This window comes from Cervus elaphus, chromosome 12 (genome assembly GCF_910594005.1).
Source record: "Cervus elaphus chromosome 12, mCerEla1.1, whole genome shotgun sequence".
Lineage (NCBI taxonomy): Eukaryota > Metazoa > Chordata > Mammalia > Artiodactyla > Cervidae > Cervus > Cervus elaphus.
In genome coordinates this window covers 91,222,188-91,240,584 of record NC_057826.1, presented here as the reverse complement: position 1 = coordinate 91,240,584, position 18,397 = coordinate 91,222,188, and the positions used below count along the sequence as shown (strand labels likewise).

General features: G+C 44.9%; 1 protein-coding gene across 7 annotated transcripts in view; it reads left to right on the top strand.

Moving 5' to 3' along the window:
* Positions 1-18,397, top strand: part of PDE8B (phosphodiesterase 8B) — a 330,100-nt gene that overhangs the window by 304,441 nt on the left and 7,262 nt on the right. For all 7 annotated transcript variants that reach the window (XM_043919992.1, XM_043919991.1, XM_043919990.1 and 4 more), the window contains 9 exons: positions 1,871-1,948; positions 3,002-3,078; positions 4,535-4,699; positions 7,705-7,750; positions 8,170-8,305; positions 9,201-9,399; positions 13,705-13,922; positions 15,321-15,441; positions 16,097-16,264. In XM_043919992.1, coding sequence (XP_043775927.1) covers positions 1,871-1,948; positions 3,002-3,078; positions 4,535-4,699; positions 7,705-7,750; positions 8,170-8,305; positions 9,201-9,399; positions 13,705-13,922; positions 15,321-15,441; positions 16,097-16,264 — 1,208 coding nt within the window. The remainder of the gene's footprint in view (positions 1-1,870; positions 1,949-3,001; positions 3,079-4,534; positions 4,700-7,704; positions 7,751-8,169; positions 8,306-9,200; positions 9,400-13,704; positions 13,923-15,320; positions 15,442-16,096; positions 16,265-18,397) is intronic.

Below are 18,397 nucleotides of genomic sequence, written 5' to 3'. Positions count from 1 at the left end.
ATACTGAAGCTCAAATCCAAGGCCAGGAAAATTATTAAGGCAGGATCTGAAAGAAAAATATGCAAAGGGATAGTAAAATATTTCAAGCTAGGTGATTTAAGGCAAGATCCTAAGGCTTTGTTGTTCAAATTAACTTTATAATACGTCTACCTTCTACTCTGCACATCCCACGTAGCGCTAAAGACCCCACCTGCCAGTGCAGGAGACATAAGAGACCTGGGTTCGATCCCTGGGTTGGGAAGATCCCCTAGAGGAGGGCAGGGCAACCCACTCCAATGTTCTTGCCTGGAGAATCCCATGGACAGAGGAGTCTGGTGGGCTGTTGTCTACAGGATCACAAAGAGTCGGACACGACTGAAGTGACTTAGCGCACACACACCTTCCACTTTAAGCTATATAAATATAATTCAGGTTTAGTTACTATTGATTTAAACTTTCAAAAATTGAATCAGATTTTTTAAAGTGCTATCTAATAGTTGCTGGTTTAAACTGTTTAAAATTGAATCAGATATTTAAGAACATTAAATAGTTTAAAAGGTGACCTAGAGAAGTATCGAAGACATATTACAAAGTGATAACAAGTAATAAAATAATATTGTAACATGATCTGCTTGAAAAGAAGTTATACATGCAGATGAACAGATGTGATTCATAATAACGGACAACATGAGCTGTGTACTTACTATGTAGCAGGCACTGGCTGTCCGTCCCAAGGGCCATGTATGAATTAACTCGTTTACATCTCACAACAATCTATGAATGAGATGCTATAATCATCCCCATTTTGTGGATACTGAGACACAGAAGGAACATTCCCAAGGTTACATTGCTTCTAGATGGCATAGTGGAGATTGGAATTTCAGCAATTTGGCTTTGGAACTGGATCTGTTAATTACCGTGTTCTCTTGCACTTTTTTGGTGTCAGTAGACAATTCTGCAAAAATGACTGCATCTCTTTTCCCTCTTGAAATATGGTCACTTATGGGTGTCTGAGAAAAGCATTTCCCCTGCTGAAACCTGCACATCTGCGCAGTGAGGAAAAACTCTGTGTTATGGTTTTTTCTCCTTGCTCATGGGTTACTCGTACAAGCAGCAGATGCCCTGAAAATGTTTCTGAAGCCCCCCTCTGACATGTTCACCCTTTGGTCCTCATTGGTAGCATCGGTAGCACTGGTCAACTGGATTTCACATTAATGTGACAGCACATTTTGAGTGTTAAATCCAAAGTCTGCAAAGACACAGATTTTTTTAAGTACTTTTTTTCCATCAGAAAATAGGGATGAAAGTGAAAGTTAAATTGCTAGAAATTGTTGGGATTATAAAACTGCTTTTTCTTCTCTTCATTCCTGGGATCTGCATCATTTGATGAAAGCATATTCTCAGGAGGACTTAGAAAACCATCTAGAGGTCTGACTTTTCAGAGGGACCTAAAATTGGTCCAAATTGATTTCTCAAATAAATTCAGCTCTCTATGGATTTGACTAGTTTATTTCCTCAGATATCCCCACAGAAGCCTTTCCCATCCTTTGTCCTTCAGGTCAAAAAGAACTCAAAACAGTCCCCCAGTTTTAATGTCTATTTTCAAGAAGATATTTATTAATGGAACTAAATAACCCTTAGTAATAAGCTACACCACAATGTAATATGGTACTGCAAGAAAAGGGCATCTTTTCACAATTAATATTACTGATAATTCTGTATGTGCTGAGGATTTAAAGACATAGTGGTTTGCTATTTCTTAAAAAATATTTTTACAGTGCTTAAAAAGTAACCTTGTTTTCTTTGGAGAATGAGGGAAAAAATATGTGTAAACTTTGCTGTGAATAAGCTGTTAACTAATCATTCTCCATTACTAATCTGAAATCCTTAGAGTCTCATTCATTCAGATACAAGAACAGGAGGAAAGAGTCCGTTGATGTGAAATCAATATCATCTCGAGGCAGTGATGGTAAGAAGTTCCTATTTCCTTGACTTTAAAGTGTAGGAAATGACATGGGAATGTATTCAAGAATTCACCAGCATATAATCTAAATCCCAAAGAGTAGGATTATGACTAAACTGGCTTTTTTCCTGTAGGCAGAAAAGGTTTTAGGCCCTTTTACTCTTTTTTACTTTCTATAGCCTTTGTCTTCTCATGAAACGACACTAGGCTTGTTCCTTTATGTCCTAATGTGTGTTAGGACACATAACTGCTGAAGCAGCTCAGCCTCGATAGCTGAGTCCCTCTTAGCGGCTATCCTTCGGGTCACAGTGGGAAACCTGAGCATGAGGGAAGAGGCTGAGCTAACACGGACCAAAGAAATAAGATGGATAATTCATAGAGGAAGATGGCTAAAGCACACAGCATGCAAGAGATTGGGACCCAAAATGAAATGACAAAAATGGACTGACATTTTTCCCAGTGGGTTGAGGGTGTAGATAGATGGAAAGGATATCCATTTTAGATGGAGAGGATAATGAATGAGGGAATTTCAGCTGGACTAGCTCTGTTTTTATAGATGAGAGCTAGACCCACCATAGGTCCTTGGTGTTAAGACCTTGAAGACTCAGAATGAGGGGGGGCTCACGGATCACACCTTTCCTTCTACACTACAGTTATTTGATTACATAACCTGTGACTGAAGACCAAAAGTGATGGAGCTGCCCAAGGTGGGCTTTAGTGACTTAGGGAAAGTAAGTCCTGCGGCATTGTTAGGCTCTTGGGATGAGGTTTCCGGATCCCATCAACCCTCTCTGAAATCCCCCTGTGAACCTGAGACTCATGAAACCTTCCTGTCATCAAAGTTCTAGGCCAGAGCACCCTTTCCAGTCCCTGGCAAGTAGTGGCTGAGCCCTCAGCAGTTTAAGATTAAGAGATGGGTGAATTCATTGCTTTGTGGGGTGCAGTGAGGACCGTAGTCCTGGGAGAATCAGGCCCCCCGGTCCATGAAGGGTTCCTTTGCTGCACTGAAACCCAGCTGAGCCACCAGCGACAGATTCCGCTTTCTCGACTTCTCTCCAGCACCCAGTCTGCAGAACCGTCGCTACCCATCCATGGCGCGGATCCACTCCATGACCATCGAGGCTCCCATCACGAAGGTGAGTGTCAGCTGCGGCCTCCGCTCTGCACCCAGGGCCACCGAGCCCTCGCTGTATCCTGGAGACAAGTGATGCATGGCATACTACCAGTATCCTGGAGTTTATAGTAAAGGGAACACATTAAACAAACAAGCGCATCGTAAACACATGGTTATAAATGGCAGTCGCTGTCATCAAGGAAAACAACAGGTGTCTATGAGGGAGAATTAGGTCAGGGCCCTGTTTTGGTTGGGTGAAAGGGGTGGTCAAGGCGGGTCTCTGTAGCGGAAGTAACATTTGCAGTAAGACCTGAAGGATGCAAAAATGTTAGGAGAAGAGGATTCTAGGCAGGCACAGGAGGGGATGAGTACCGAGGTGGGAGGAGGAGGGAACGGAGCAACTGAGGACTGGAAAGAAAGTAGCGTGACTGGATCATGGCAAGCAGAGGTGCCTAATGGTGACAGAGATGTGCAGGGCTCAGTTCATTCGGACCAGCTGAGCCATAGGAAGTGTATGTTTTAGGTTACGTGCAACAGAAACCAGGGGAGAGTTTAAAGGAGGGAAGTGACATGACCTGGTATGTTTATTGAAAAGAACACCAGCTGCCAGGCAGAGAACGGACTGGAGGTGACAAGAGTGAAAGAGAAGCAGCCAGTTATGGACCTGTTCCAGCATTCTAAGCAAGGAGTGGGGTTAGCTGCACTAGAATTACAGCAGTCGAGGGGGACAGAAATGAGTAGATCAAGAAATATTTGGGAGCAACTTCAATTTCTCTTGATGATGAATTATACGGTCAGGCAGGGTGAGAATTGAGGGAAAGTGATATGTCAACCAGGGCTTCCCAGGTTTTTGGTTTGAGCACAAGATTAATAGAAGTGGTTTGTTTCACCGCAATGTAGAAACCAAAGAGTGCAGCTCTTGTCTTTTGGTGTTTTTTATTTATTTATTTATTTTAATGTTTACTTGCTTTCTTTGGAAAGAGGGGAGCAAGGTCATGACTTTAGTTTTTGACATGTAAGTAAGATACTCCAATAGATAGGCCAGGCAGGGAACTGAATACATAAATCTGAAGGTCAAAAAGGAGTTCAGGGCTGGGATGTAATTTTGAGAGTCCTCGGCATGTGGGTTGTATGTGTCCGGAGTTGTGAAAATGGAAGAGCTCATCTCTGAGAGAACTGTAGAGAGAGAGAAAGAGAAAGGCCCAGCATTAATCTCCGAGGGGCTGCAGCCTGTAGCAGAGAGCTGGAGGAGACAGATCAGCAGAGGAGCCTGAGAAGATGTAGCTGCCGAAGTAAACACCAGGGAGGGTGGCGAGAGAAGCTTGCTTCAGTACGAGGTGCTGCCCTGAAGATATGTGGCATTTTGAACAATAAAATGTGTTATCGTCTAATTTTTCAGACTGGTCTCCTGAGTGACTTTTGAGAAGCAGAAGCCTAATGTCCTCAAATTTATTCTTTCTCTCTCTTCACTTCCTTAGGTTATAAATATAATCAACGCAGCCCAAGAAAACAGTCCTGTCACAGTGGCAGAAGCCTTGGACAGAGTTCTAGAAATTTTACGAACTACGGAACTGTACTCCCCTCAGCTGGGTACCAAAGATGAAGATCCCCACACCAGTGATCTCGTGGGAGGGCTGATGACTGTGAGTGATGAGAATGAACCGGAACATTAAATGTACTCCCGAGTACATGGAACAGATAAGCTGTTACTGGCAGGTGTAGAAATACCTGCCGTATGAGCTAACTAGAAGCAGTGGCAGGAACACAAATGAATAATTTGTCCTCCAGAATTCGTGTGACGGTAAGGAGCGAATGGACAGTTGATTGAAGGCTAGCTATCACAATGGGGCCCTTGTTGACTTCCTCCCCTTGACCTGGTACGGTTAGCCATTGAGACCTTGGCTTCCTCGGACCTCAGGCCCTTTATATAATGAAAGGGTTGGTACTTTGATGACAGCACTAGTTTCCAAGATCTTACCTGTAGAATCCTTTCTTTAAATAAAAGCTTTACATAGCATTCTCTTTATAATCAATAAAACAGTGGGGCCGCTGTGGCTCAGCATAGGGAGGAGGGGCAGGGCCGCCCCTTGCCAGCACTCCAGGACCACCGTCTGTAACCATGAGAAGTGGCTGATTTCTAAGGACCTCATCCTGGCCTGTTGGTGTTGCTGTGATCTGTCTGCAATCATCCTCTATCAGCAAGTGAAGAAAAATAAGAAAGTTCAAATTATTCATTTGTGCTTCTTATTGGAGACTGAAGCTGGAAGCATTCTTTGGGAGAACAAAGTCTGAGGAACCAAAGAGTGTTACTTTCAAGTTTTCTGTCTAGCTCTGCCACCATATGCTGAATGTTGACTGGCTTTCTGGTCCGTTGTCCTTGTTCTTACCAAAGGTCCCTGAAGCCCCCGTGATTTGAGTAACCTCCTGTTCCTTTCAAGGCCCTGGGTTGGCCTTGGTTGCCCATCCCAATGCAGTGTAGACTCTATTTCTAAAGGATACACACACCACACCAGAATATTATTCAGCCAGTAAAAAAGAATGAAATAATGCCATTTGCAGCAACATGAATGGACCTACAGATTATCAAGTGAAGTGAAGTCAGACAGAGAAAGACAAATATATGGTATCCCTTTCATGTGACATTTAAAATAATGATGCAAATGAACTTATTTATGAAATAGAAATAGACTCACAGATATAGAAAACAAATTTATGGTCACCAAAGGGGAAAGGGGTGGTAGAGGAGATAAATTAAGAGATTAGGGTTAGCAGATACAAACTACTATATATAAAACAGATAAGCAACAAGAACCTACTGAATAGCACAGGGAATTTTAGTCAATATCTTATAATAAATATAATATAAAAGAATCTGAAAAAGAATACACACACACACACACATATATATATATATGTATAACCACTTTGCCACGCACCTGAAACTATCGCAACATTGAAGGTCAACAATGCTGCCATTAAAAAAACAAAGGAAGACTAGCAAGGGTCTCTTAGCAGGCTGGCCACTGCAGAGCTGCTGCGGGAAGATTCTGGTTCCCAGAACAAGTTACCTGCCATCCTTTCCCCGCTGCCAGACCATGGGCTTCCTCTCCAGGTCATGCAGTGAGGAACCAGTGCAAGCTTCACCTATTTTTATGAAGCATTAGGAAAGAGAAGAGACAAAGGCAAATTAAAAGCAGAAGGAGAAAAGAAAAACAACAACAGAGGAGTTCCTTGTGATACCTGCCTTAGAGGCAGGACAATTATGGCCATCATTATCTATTTATCTAGTTTTGAAATTTTAAGCTCTTGGCCTGAAGATTCTAAGTGTGACTTCAGGAGAAACCTTCACTAACACTTTAAACCTTAGCACATACTTTCCCAGGATGACAAATAAGCAATTATAAATGACATTTAAGCAAAGATCTAAATAATTGGGTACTCAGGTAGAAGGTAGAGGATAGGAACTGAGATTGAAGAACATCTGGGGACTAAAGTTCAAGAGCCTGTTAAATGGTGGAACACAGGCATTCTGTTCACTCCCCTCTGCTGCTCTTCCCAAGACCTCAAGTCCAGAAACTTCCTTTGAAGACTAACAGCAAAGCTCATGTTATAAGATAGAAACTATAACTGGAAAAAAGTTAATTTAGATGTTAGTCGAAAATTAACCCAACCTTTTAAAAGCTTTGGGGCTTCCCCAGTGGCCCAGTAGTAAAGAATCTGCTCAGCAGTAAAGGAGATGCGGGTTTGATCCCTGGATCGGGAAGATCCCCTGGAGGAGGGTATGACAACCTATTCCAGTATCCTTGCCTGGAGAATCCCATGGACAGAGGAGCCTGGCGGGCTACAGTCTACAGGGTCACAAAGAGTCGATACAACCGAGCGACTGAGCACTCTGAAGGCTTTACATTAAATCATACCCCAAATGTGGCCCATGGATTTGGCTCCCCAGGATGTAAGTCTAAGAACACCAAAGTAACAGTCCCCAGGGCTTCCCTGATAGCTCAGTTGGTAACGAATCTGCCTGTGATTCCTGGGTCAGGAAGATCCCCTGGAGAAGGGATAGGCTATGCACTCCAGTAATCTTGGGCTTCCCTTGTGGCTCAGCTGGTAAAGAATCCGCTTGCAATGCGGGAGACCTGGGTTTGATCCCTGGGTTGGGAAGATCCCCTGGAGAAGGGAACAGCTACCCACTCCAGTATTCTGGCCTGGAGAATAGTCCATGGGGTCACAAAGAGTTGGACACGACTGAGCAACTTGCACTTTCACTTTCATGAGGGTAACTGGGGTCCTTTCAGATTAACATGCACCCAAAGCAAGATTGCTTCTGTGATTTCATTAACGTGGCTTCAAAACATCACAAAGGAAAGACGGCATGAGGACAGAGCCGGCTCACAGCCCAGGTGAGAGACCTGAGTGCAGTCACAGCCACTGGAGTCTCGGTTCCCCATCTCCTGCAGCTAATAGCCATGAAAAGGAGAGTATCCCCTGTTTCATAGCTGTTGTTCTGATCCAATCTTGAGCTTCAACTTGGAGTTGCAGATTGACTGGGTTATTCAGGATTCAAATCCCTTTGGCTAACTAAAGAACTGAGAGAATGATGATAATGGCATAGAAAGCATGCTTCTCATAGCATCTGTCTTTATTCCAGGATGGCTTGAGAAGGTTGTCGGGAAACGAGTACGTCTTCACTAAGAGTAAGTTGTCCTCTCTCCACCTGTAACTGATAACCTGTCTCTGGCCTTTTGTCTCCCTTGGAGTTGTGATTATTGTTTGGGGAGGGTGTTCATGATACTTGCTGTTGGTCTCATTGGAGTTTAAACATCTCTATGGTCTGCATTTGAAACCAGGTCTCCTAATGTAAATTACTTCTCTGTGCACTGTCAGAGTAGGAATCACAAATCTGACTATATTTAAACAGTTAATTCAGTTAAGCTGAATTATTTTTCTATTGGGGGATCTTGAAGTTCAGAAGTATAAGAGAACCCTGAGGTGAAAATCTTCCTGCCCCTGGAAGTTCAAGACTTTCTTTCTAGCAGCACCCATGATGACAGATGCTCGGCAGCACCCAGGAGTCCCCAGTTACCCACCCTTCTCGCCCCGTCTCTTTGTTCAGACGTGCCCCAGAGTCATAGTCACCTTGCGATGCCAGTGACCATCAATGATGTCCCCCCTTCCATCGCCCAGTTACTCGATAATGAGGAAAGCTGGGAGTTCAACATCTTTGAACTGGAAGCTGTGACGCACAAAAGGTACATGTCTTCTCCGGCTGCGGGAGGGGAGGGTTGATGGACACGCTCTAGACTTTCACATCTGGACACTGTGAGGGAGATGTGAGTCCTTGCCACAGGTGACCACCAGGCTCTGCTTTTCATGCCGTGCTGGAGGAGTTTCAATCATGCAGAGAGGCCATGGTCCCTGGAGCGAGCTCCCTATGGAGCAGGGAGTATCAGCGGGTAAGATTTGGGATCAGCCTGGTGACAACCCAGGATGAAGAAATACTGAGTGTCTTCTCAGATCTAGCCAGGTCCTGCTTTCTGCCAGTGAGTCAAGAGTTCTAAGCATTTGCAGCCCCAAACCTGTTAAAGTTCTGCCTTACAGCATGACTTTGAGAGCACTGTAGACTTTTCCTTGGATTCATCCCATAGGCAGGAGAAAGATCGGATGGCTCAGAAAGTCCTCTTCTGTTACAGAAGTTCATTTCTTCCAAGGGTGTTGGATGTGGATGATACTCACCTGTAAATAAGGAGTTGACGCTCAGTGACATGACTCTGCTGAGCCCACAGAAGCCACCCCTCTTGTTCCCAGGCTCAGTAACTCCCTCAGGGAACACAGGAGTGTGGAGCTTACGTGGAAGCAGAGAGAGGGGCCGTAAGAGGCCTTTCTTGGTTGTGGAGCCACTTAAGGGCGGATGACTTAGTCTAGAAGTCATTTGGCTTAGCCACCACAAGGCACCTAGATTTAAAGAAGCGACGGGTGAGGAGGAGAGGCTCTATCACCTTCTAATTTGGAGAGGACAATTTTTAGGCCCCTGTGCTTGTGGAGTAAGCATCGGAGGGAGGTAAACGAATTGCCCAGTATCTCCAAAGAAAGCAGTTTCTGGAGCAGTGAATACAATGAATCAAAGGGTACTTTCCTGTTTTTTAGGCCATTGGTTTACCTGGGCTTGAAAGTCTTTTCCCGGTTTGGAGTATGTGAATTTCTACACTGTTCTGAAACGACTCTTCGGGCCTGGCTCCAGGTGATTGAAGCCAACTACCACTCTTCCAACGCTTACCACAACTCCACCCATGCCGCTGACGTCCTGCACGCCACAGCCTTCTTCCTCGGCAAGGAAAGAGTGAAGGTAGAATTTTGATAGCACGATCTAGTTACCTTCACAGCTTTTGGAGAACTCACTAAGAACTCGACCTTCATAAATATATTAAACAAACAGCTATTCTGGACCAAATTTGAAAGAGTGACCGATCCTTTCGGTGTTGTAAAGACACAGCCTTTTCTCCTAGTCCTCCCTTCCCCCAAATGCTTAAAATAATAATTTATGCCACCGTAGGGACTCCTTTACATGTCTGGCTGATCCATAAACCCATTCTCCAAATGTTCACTAGCAGCCCTTCATGATACCAGCTTAGAAGACAGAACTTAATTATTATAGCAAATGGTTACTAGGTCTGGAGATTAAATTTTAAGATCAAAAATAAATAAATAAATTTTAAGATCAGAATTTTATCATTGGTATGTTATAGCCCACATAGCTATGAGCCATTCAGCATCCTACTGACATATACACACATATGTGTTTTGTGTAGGTGTGACTTGTGTACATCTGTATGCTCATGGTTTGTATAACTCTGAAAGAGGTCCAAGTTTCTTAGTCTGAGAAGCCAGTACTATCACGTAAGGCGCTGGTTTGCAGGGCAGCTCTATGTATGCCCCTCATGTGGCTGCAAGAGATCCCTGTCCCCCTGTTTTCCAACTATCATCACTTTTAGCGAAGCTTGTCATTCTTTGCTGCTACAATTAGAAGTGAAGCTTAGAAAGTACATACCCTTGGGACAAGTGCTTTATAGAGACAGACTGACATAAACCTGCAGATGCTTAACATGCAGTCGTTGTCTTACTTAGTCTTAGACCCTAGGTCCTCAAGGCGGAGAGTGATAGTGGGACCGGTCAGAGGGGCAGAAAAGGCACCAACACGGGGAGGGGGAGGGGTTGCCTTCTCAGTTTTGCCAAAGACTGACCCTGGCATTTATTTTCATCAGCAAGAAAGCACACAGGGTGGTTCAAGAATGGTGCTTTTGTAAGATTTTTATCTCTTCTTAAAAAGGTGGTATCACAGGTGCTAACAGCCTGTGTCTGTGGCACCATTTTTGGCTGCATGGGCTTTTCGTCGCGGTGCACAAGCTCTCTCTAAGTGCGGCACTCATGGGCTTCTGCAGTCACAACACGCAGGCTTCTCTTTCTGTGAGGAGCTAAAACACTTCGAGATTCCTATCCAGTTCCACATCCCTCCATTTTCCACCACAGGAGAGATAGTACAGCAGAGTTCGCACACGGTCAAATGAGGACAGGAGCGTGGGCACTAACACTGAGACCGAACTGGCCTGTCGGCACCGAAGCCTTGAGTCCAAGATGAAGTCCTCCTAAACAGAATCGCTCTAGAAAAAATACAGGTTAAATGCGTGATAAATTGGGGAATGCTTAGTCACTTTATTATCTCCTTGACTCTCCCTCCCCTAAAGTAAGAAATTTTCTTTAAATTATTTGTTCTGCCAGTGCATTCAGAGTCTGATTAAATTCTCAAATAGCAGCAATACAAATAAGTCTAAGACTAGATACAATATGCTTGTAATCCAAAAGACATTTTCTAAGAGGCCAAAGAATCAGATAATTTAGAGCGGCAAGGAACCCTGGAAAATTGGGCTGGAAGGGACTCCTGGGCTCAAAGGTTTAGTAGCAGCCCAAGATCACTGGTTAGTCCACTGTGAAGCGCTTCAGGTGGGGTTTACTCCTGAGGCCTCTTCCACCAGACCTGCTTCCACTGCTCAAGAGAGTCAGAAAAATGTTCTTACCAAATCCCCACGTCATCTGTCACCCCTAACTTCTTTAGAAGGCTAAAGCTCTTGACGTCACTGTGACAGCTCCACGTCCTCAGCCAGAACGTGTGCAGAGCCGGCATTTTCCTTCAGTGCCTTCCAGACCCTGCCCCCTGCCCACTCTTACCTGTTCCCAGGAACCACTCTTAGTGGAGGTCAGGATAGTCAGCGTTCTTTTGTGATTGTCTGCGTGTGACTGTTGATCCTAGTAAAGGAGCTGTGGCGAAGGCTAATCTAGGATGGAATCCATTCTGACCCTGCCGGCTGAGGGAAGACAACACTGCAGAAATGTATGCGTTTCTCCTCCTGTGGGTTTGGCGGGAGGTTTCTTCCACAGACAGTCGTCCCCATCGTGGGAAGAGCCTTGCTCCTCCCATCTGCTAGTGAGCAGCCGGGCCTTCTTTCCCCGCCTCCCTTGCATTTCTTATCAGACACTGCCTTGATAGACAGTGCCCACCAAAACTCAGGGCGTGGCCCTGACAGCGCTGTAAAGGGCAGGGTCCGAATCAGCGCAAGCTGGAAGGGCACGTCTCCTCTAATGCTATTTGTTGCCTACTCTAGTCACTTGAATCTATGTCATTGAAGAATGTAAAAATAAATCGGCCCCGTACTCCAAGCAAGATAGAACACCCCCCAAGAGCACTGGCTGGACGCCCGCTTTGGGCCTCACGGGCCTCCCTGCATGGGGACAGCCAGTGAGCGTGGAGGCCAGGCAGGGGCAGCCCGGGCCCGCCGGTCCCTGCGGGTTACCGCGGCCTCTCTAACCGGCAGCCACAGGGGGCTAGGCGTGTTCGCTCGCCCTGGGCGTCACAGCATCAGTGTCTGGGAAGAACCAAGAAGGGCCTTGACTGCTATGCCCACTTGAGAAGGTGGTTCATGTGGACCAAGGCCAAGCCAGGACTGTCCCCAGCTCCAGGAGGTCAGTCTGAAAATGGAACTGTCTCCCTTCTGGTAGGGACAGTTTTCAGAAAAGTTTTCAGGGCTGAGCTTCAGATTCACTGTTTCTTACCTGTTTGCATCTGAGAAGCAGTTTTCAGGGTTTTCCTCCAACAGCCTAGGAAAGCAACTCAGGAAAACCAAAAATTATGCCCACCCCACCCCCTACCCTGAGCCTCATCTTGGGAACCAGTTTTACTCTCGCTCACTACCCTTCAGTCACAATGATGCTCTTTAAGTTCCCTCTTCAGAAATCACTTTGTTTCGCATCAGAAGCATCATATAGACTGATCTTTCTGCCTGGATTTCTCCCCCTTGCCATTTTTTGCCTGGCTGACTCCTGCTTATCCTTCAGTTTCCAGCATAAGAATCTCTCCCTCAGAGAGCCCATTCTTGCCCACCCTCTGCATCATCCAAAGTAGCGTGTGTCTGTGTGTGTGGGTGTGTTAGTCACTCAGTCGTGTCTGACTCTTTGCAACCCCATGGACGGTAGCCCACCAGGCTCCTTTGTCCGTGGGATTTTTCAAGCAAGAATACTGGAGTGGGTTGCCAGTAGCTACATTTAATTGAAATAAAATGGGACATTCCATTCCTTGGGCGCACTGGCACATTTCAAGTGTCCAGGAGCCGTGAGGGATGAGGGGTTGCTGTATTAGAGAGCCCACGTGCAGACTGCTCCGTCACCACAGAAAGCTGAATGGACTACAATGCCCTAAACGAGATCAGGCCTCATGGCTACACTCACAAACCACCTGCACGTACCTTCTTAACCCATCTTACAGTAAGTTATTTATGCCTTCCCCAGTAAATGGCCAGCTGCGTTAGCACAGACGCTATGCCAGAGTAATTCACCACTGCAGCTCCTGCAGCCTGCAAGACAGCTGGCGCCCAGCAAGCATCCAATAAATGGTGACTGAAGGAAAGAATTCATAAAGTACAATGTCTTATACAACCGCAGGCCATTGGATAACTTCTTCCTCAAGCTGTGAGCTGAGAAAACATTTGTACCCCCTGATGTTCTGGGTTGTGTTCTTTAATTATATGATGAGTGCTTTAAGAAGAGGGGTCCCTGTTTTTGCCTTTGCCACCTGCTGGCTCAGAGCCAAATTGTGTTTAACTGTGAGAGCCCCCTTAGCTTCAGTTTCCTGGGAAAATTCTTCTTGCCCTTGATCCTCTTATGTTACTTGGCTCTACTCCTTTTATCTTTGTGTGGAGACTTTTGTTTATCTGTGCTGTTTACTGCCACACTCTCAGAAGCTTTTCAGAAGTAGGCAAGTAAAGTAACACTTGTGATCCTAGTCCGCTTTCTTCTCTGTCCGCTTATAGAAGAGTCATGGCACTATGCCACATTGCACACATTCCTGTTTGTCATTTTCCTGCAGAACAACTAGAGTAAATGGACTCTGGAGAAAGAATCTAGGTATCCATTATAACCGCAACTCAGACTTGTTTCCCTCCAGATAATCCACGGTACAGCAAGGTGATGTGATGTGTCCCTAGGAGGCCTCTTAACTTCTAGGAAGTCAGAGAAGGAACCCCTGGCGTATGCCCTCCTGGGAGACAGGGATGAGTGTAGGTCTCCATTATCCAGTGGGTAACACTCAACCTTGCCTCCCCAGGGAAGCCTTGATCAGCTGGATGAGGTGGCCGCCCTGATTGCTGCCACAGTCCACGACGTGGACCACCCGGGAAGGACCAACTCTTTCCTGTGCAATGCGGGCAGCGAGCTCGCCGTCCTCTATAATGACACCGCCGTCTTGGAGAGTCACCACACAGCCCTGGCCTTCCAGCTCACGGTCAAAGACAGCAAGTGCAACATTTTCAAGAATATCGACAGGTTTGTGCTCAAGCTCTTGTGATTGGGTTGGTAAAATGGAAGTCAGAAACTCAGTTTTCCCTGGCTTCTCCAAGTACTTAGCTTCCTCTTGGTGGGGAAGAGGAGATAATAATAGTTTTCCCACTGTATCAGACAGTAAAATAATAGCCTTGCTCTTCTCATCTTAACTGTACTTTTTAGACTGTTTTCACCTAAAAAGGTGAAATGAAAACTCCATTTGGTCTTCAGTGAGTTCATGAAAATGCTTTATATGCTGCAAAGATTTCTACAGATTACAGCTACTAATAAATATAACAGATATTTTTACTCTCTCAAAAGGACATCCTGTCTTTGGTGTAACTCAAGGAAATGTATCCTTCCCCATCTTTCCCCAGCTCAGTTTTTGGCCACTTAAAATCCTAACTCATGAGGAGACCGTGCTCCCCGGTCCCAGCAGAGCCCCCGGAGTTCACAGGGTGGGGCGGCTTTCCCCCTCATTGCTGTACTCTGTCCTCTGGTGAGCTGGCCACGTGTGAACAGATAGGAGCCGTTCTTCTCGCCTGACACAGCCCTGCAGCCAGACTGAATATTCCCAACACAGTACCAGCCAGGCTGGAGGGAAGACCCCCCGAGGGCAGTGCAACGGGAGCACAGCTCGCTCCGGCCTCAGTCATCACGTGTCACCATGAACCCGAACCGGTCTCTAGAAACCTGAGAAAATATCACTATTATGATATGAAAATATTCAGTTATTCCACCTTCAGCTGAAGGCTTCAAGTACTGTTTTTAAAACTTTCAAAGGAGGAATTGTTGCCGATAGCCAGTTTTATTCAGTTCCTCATTCTGGCTCCTAGAGTTAGAAAAAGATGATAGGAGCTGGGCAGTGACTTTGAGCAGGGTTGCTGCTCCTTCCATTACAACTTCTGTGTAACTGTAATGTGGATAATTGCTCATTGATTTGGAAAACTTTCTTCCAATGCCGTCATCAAAAGAAATGACAAGACTTCTCTGTACTAAGAATCGCCGTGTCTGCGCCGAATGCTGGGGCACAGCCCGTCAGGTCGCTGCGCCAGCCTCACAGGGAAGTAACTCATCACTTCCTCCCGCCTCGCTGTTCTGATGTTGCCAAGGGCAGACAGAGGGGCATCACCTTGTAAAATAAGTGCCCATGTGACAGGCGGGGCCTCTTCTAACACTCACAAATCATGTGAGGGTCAGCTACCTTTGGGAAGATGGTATAGTGTCACCAAGTCCTGGCTCAGTAGGAAGATGAGCAGGTAAACTTTCTGTGGTCTTCACTCATTTCTTCAGTGCCCCTAGCGTCCTCCTGGATTGTGGGAAGTGTGGTGAAATGGCAGAACAGTTCTAATTCAGGGGGCATGATTTGAACAAAGGCCCTTTGTCTTCTGGTTATTTCAGGAACCATTATCGAACACTGCGCCAAGCTATTATTGACATGGTCTTAGCAACAGAGATGACAAAACACTTTGAACATGTAAACAAATTTGTGAACAGCATCAACAAGCCAATGGCGGCTGAGGTAAGTATTTCACACGTAATAATATACATCAGAGTGCATTTCCATTATACCCTATACTCTGGCCTCAAAGCATTTTCTCTCCGTCTTGAATACAACATGGTTCCTTACTTGGAGTTGGTAAGGAAGGGCGAACAGACTGACAGTGTCCAAAGCAACTCTGAACTCCCTGAAAGAAAAGCCCTGAAATAAAGTCAGTGGTGACAAAAGAAGTAGGCCCAAAGACGATGATGCGAGGAGCCTGCAGACAGCAGAGACTGGAATAAATGGTGGCGTTTTAGAGGATTCAAAGCCCTTCTAGTTCTCTGTTCTTTGGGCCCTTGGGAGACCTCAAAATTAGATGCTTTAAAGAACTATATCCCTGTTGATTTTCATTAAATGACCATCAGTATCTGAAGACTGTAGACAGTTAAACTGGGAGTGACTGGTTGAAAACAAAACCATGAAGTGGGTGGTGATAGGAACACTGAACTTTGAAGCTCAATGTGTTTGTATTGCTTGAATATGTCGGCATATCATATATGGAATTAAACTTGGGTACGCCTCCTTCATCACGTCTCATGCCTGAGGTGGCCTGGGTGACAGCCATCTAGTATCTAGCCAGTTGACTCCTGTGGGCTTCACCACTGTATTGAACCAACCCTCATCTGCTTTCCAGATTGACGGCAGCGACTGCGAATGCAGCCCTCCGGGGAAGAACTTCCCTGAGAACCAGACCCTGATCAAACGCATGATGATTAAGTGTGCGGACGTGGCCAACCCCTGCCGCCCCCTGGACCTGTGCATTGAATGGGCTGGGAGGATCTCTGAGGAGTACTTTGCGCAGGTGGGCTGCCTCTCTGGGGAAGTGCCGGGAGTGAGCAAGTAAATGACTCTTCCTCAGAAAGAAATGGCTCCCCCCTGCCTGGAATAGAATTCTGGCCCCTCAAGAGACTAACTGGTATGACTGGTCACTACTCAAGAGTCTCTCTAGGGGGAAGGAGAGAAACTGAGCCTTTGGGATTCTTTTCATTCTCAACTTTTTAGATCCTGAACTTCCACAAAAACTGGGAAATCCATTCATTCATCAGATTATTATCTCCATGTTGTATTGTGGGAAACACAGACATAAGGCCCATCTCTGCCTGAGGGTAGCTCATAATGCAGTAGGGGACATAGACATAAATAGGTCCACACAATAATATTTTTTTAAGTGAAAACACTTCTAAAGGAGGTATATGTTAAGTCTTAAGAGTTCAGAAAGGGTTGTTTTTTTTTTTTTTTCCCTAGATAAAAGAAGGGCTTTTATCTAGAAAGGTGGAAAAGGTGTTACAGCTGGGTTTTTTTTTTTTTTTTTTTAAGGATTTCAAAATTTAGAAGTGGGCAAGACAGGTGGGATGCATGAGACAAGTGATCGGGCCTGGTGCACTGGGAAGACCCAGAGGAATTGGGTGGAGAGGGAGGTGGGAGGGGGGATCGGGATGGGGAATACGTGTAAATCTATGGCTGATTCATATCAATGTATGACAAAACCCACTGAAATGTTGTGAAGTAATTAGCCTCCAACTAATAAAAAAAGAAAAAAAAAAAGAAAGAAAAAGAAGTGGGCAAGGACATTGTGAGAGAACCAAGTGTTATGACCAAAATTAGTAAAGAGGAAACATAGAAGTTCTATATAAGAATAGTAACTTTGGCAGTGTGAAGAGTTGAAGAATAACCCAGAAAGTAGCAAACCACAAGATGCCATTTGAAATAGAGGCCTACTTCCAAAGAAGAGGCTTTAGGGACTAATGTTTATGATGTGGGATAGAAAGACAAGCATGTCTGAAGTAGCTATGACTAATTATTTGGGGAGGGGGAGTGCCGATCTCCCTGGAATGTACTACTGAGGCAGGGTAAAGACTAGCCAATGGTGTCTAGAAGGGTTGGCAGAGCAAAAACTAGCTAAGGATGCAGTAAGTTAGCTGTAGCTTTCAAGGATGGGAAGAGAGTCCATGAATTAAAGAGAATTAGGACAGCCAGCTCTGAGCTTGCCAGAAAGAGAAGGGGGAAAAAAACCCAAACCACTCCTTGAACCAGCAGTGGATATTTTAAGGCTGCCTGATCGACTAATCTGAAATGAGCAAGCTGAGCCAAAACTGGTGGGAGACCATTAATGGGGCTTTCCAGGACCCACAGAGAAGACTTAAAATCCTATTCCTAGATATTCTCAGAGTATGTGAATGGGGAATGGGAAAGAACCATTTTTAAGTTCTTTAATGTAATTTCCCTGTGTAGGTGTCCTTTTCCCATAAAGGAAATGTTCACACGACAATGTGACCTAAAAATCGAGTTACAAATGAGGTCTCTGGTCGGCCGGTCTCTGGCTCAGTACACCACCAGTAAATGTAGATTTTAACTTTAATCCTGTGAATTATAACCTTAAGCATTATAAACATACACTTCAATGTGCAAAATACTCAATTTATACATATGGTCAGAATTGCATGCATGACCAGTACAGACATCCAAACAGTTTGTCAGTCATTCTTTTCAGTAAAAAAGTTATTCCATGAAGAAAAAAATCTAGTTCAGCTCAACTGCCTACCTGCTTTTCCTCCAGACAACCATCACACCCTTGGATGTGCAACACAAGGGCTTTGTATGTACTTCGGATTTTGTCACACAGAATATTTTTAAAAGGTATTTTCAGAGATCAAGTTTAGTAAGATTAATAATTTGTACTGCTTTAATTTAGACATTCTTAAGTGAAACGGACTTTCTTTTTAAACTGCAAGCATGTAACAGTGAATAATACAACGTGTTGATACAGCTTGGTTCCAGGTCTTTGATTCATGCTGAGACACCAGCAGCTTTACACCCACCATTGCTTCTGTACCCTCAGCATAAATTCCACTTAGCATTTAGTAGTATTACTTTGGAAGTTGTGACCTTGCAATCATGAAAACAGATCTTAGAAATGAGGGTATGAATTCTGAAA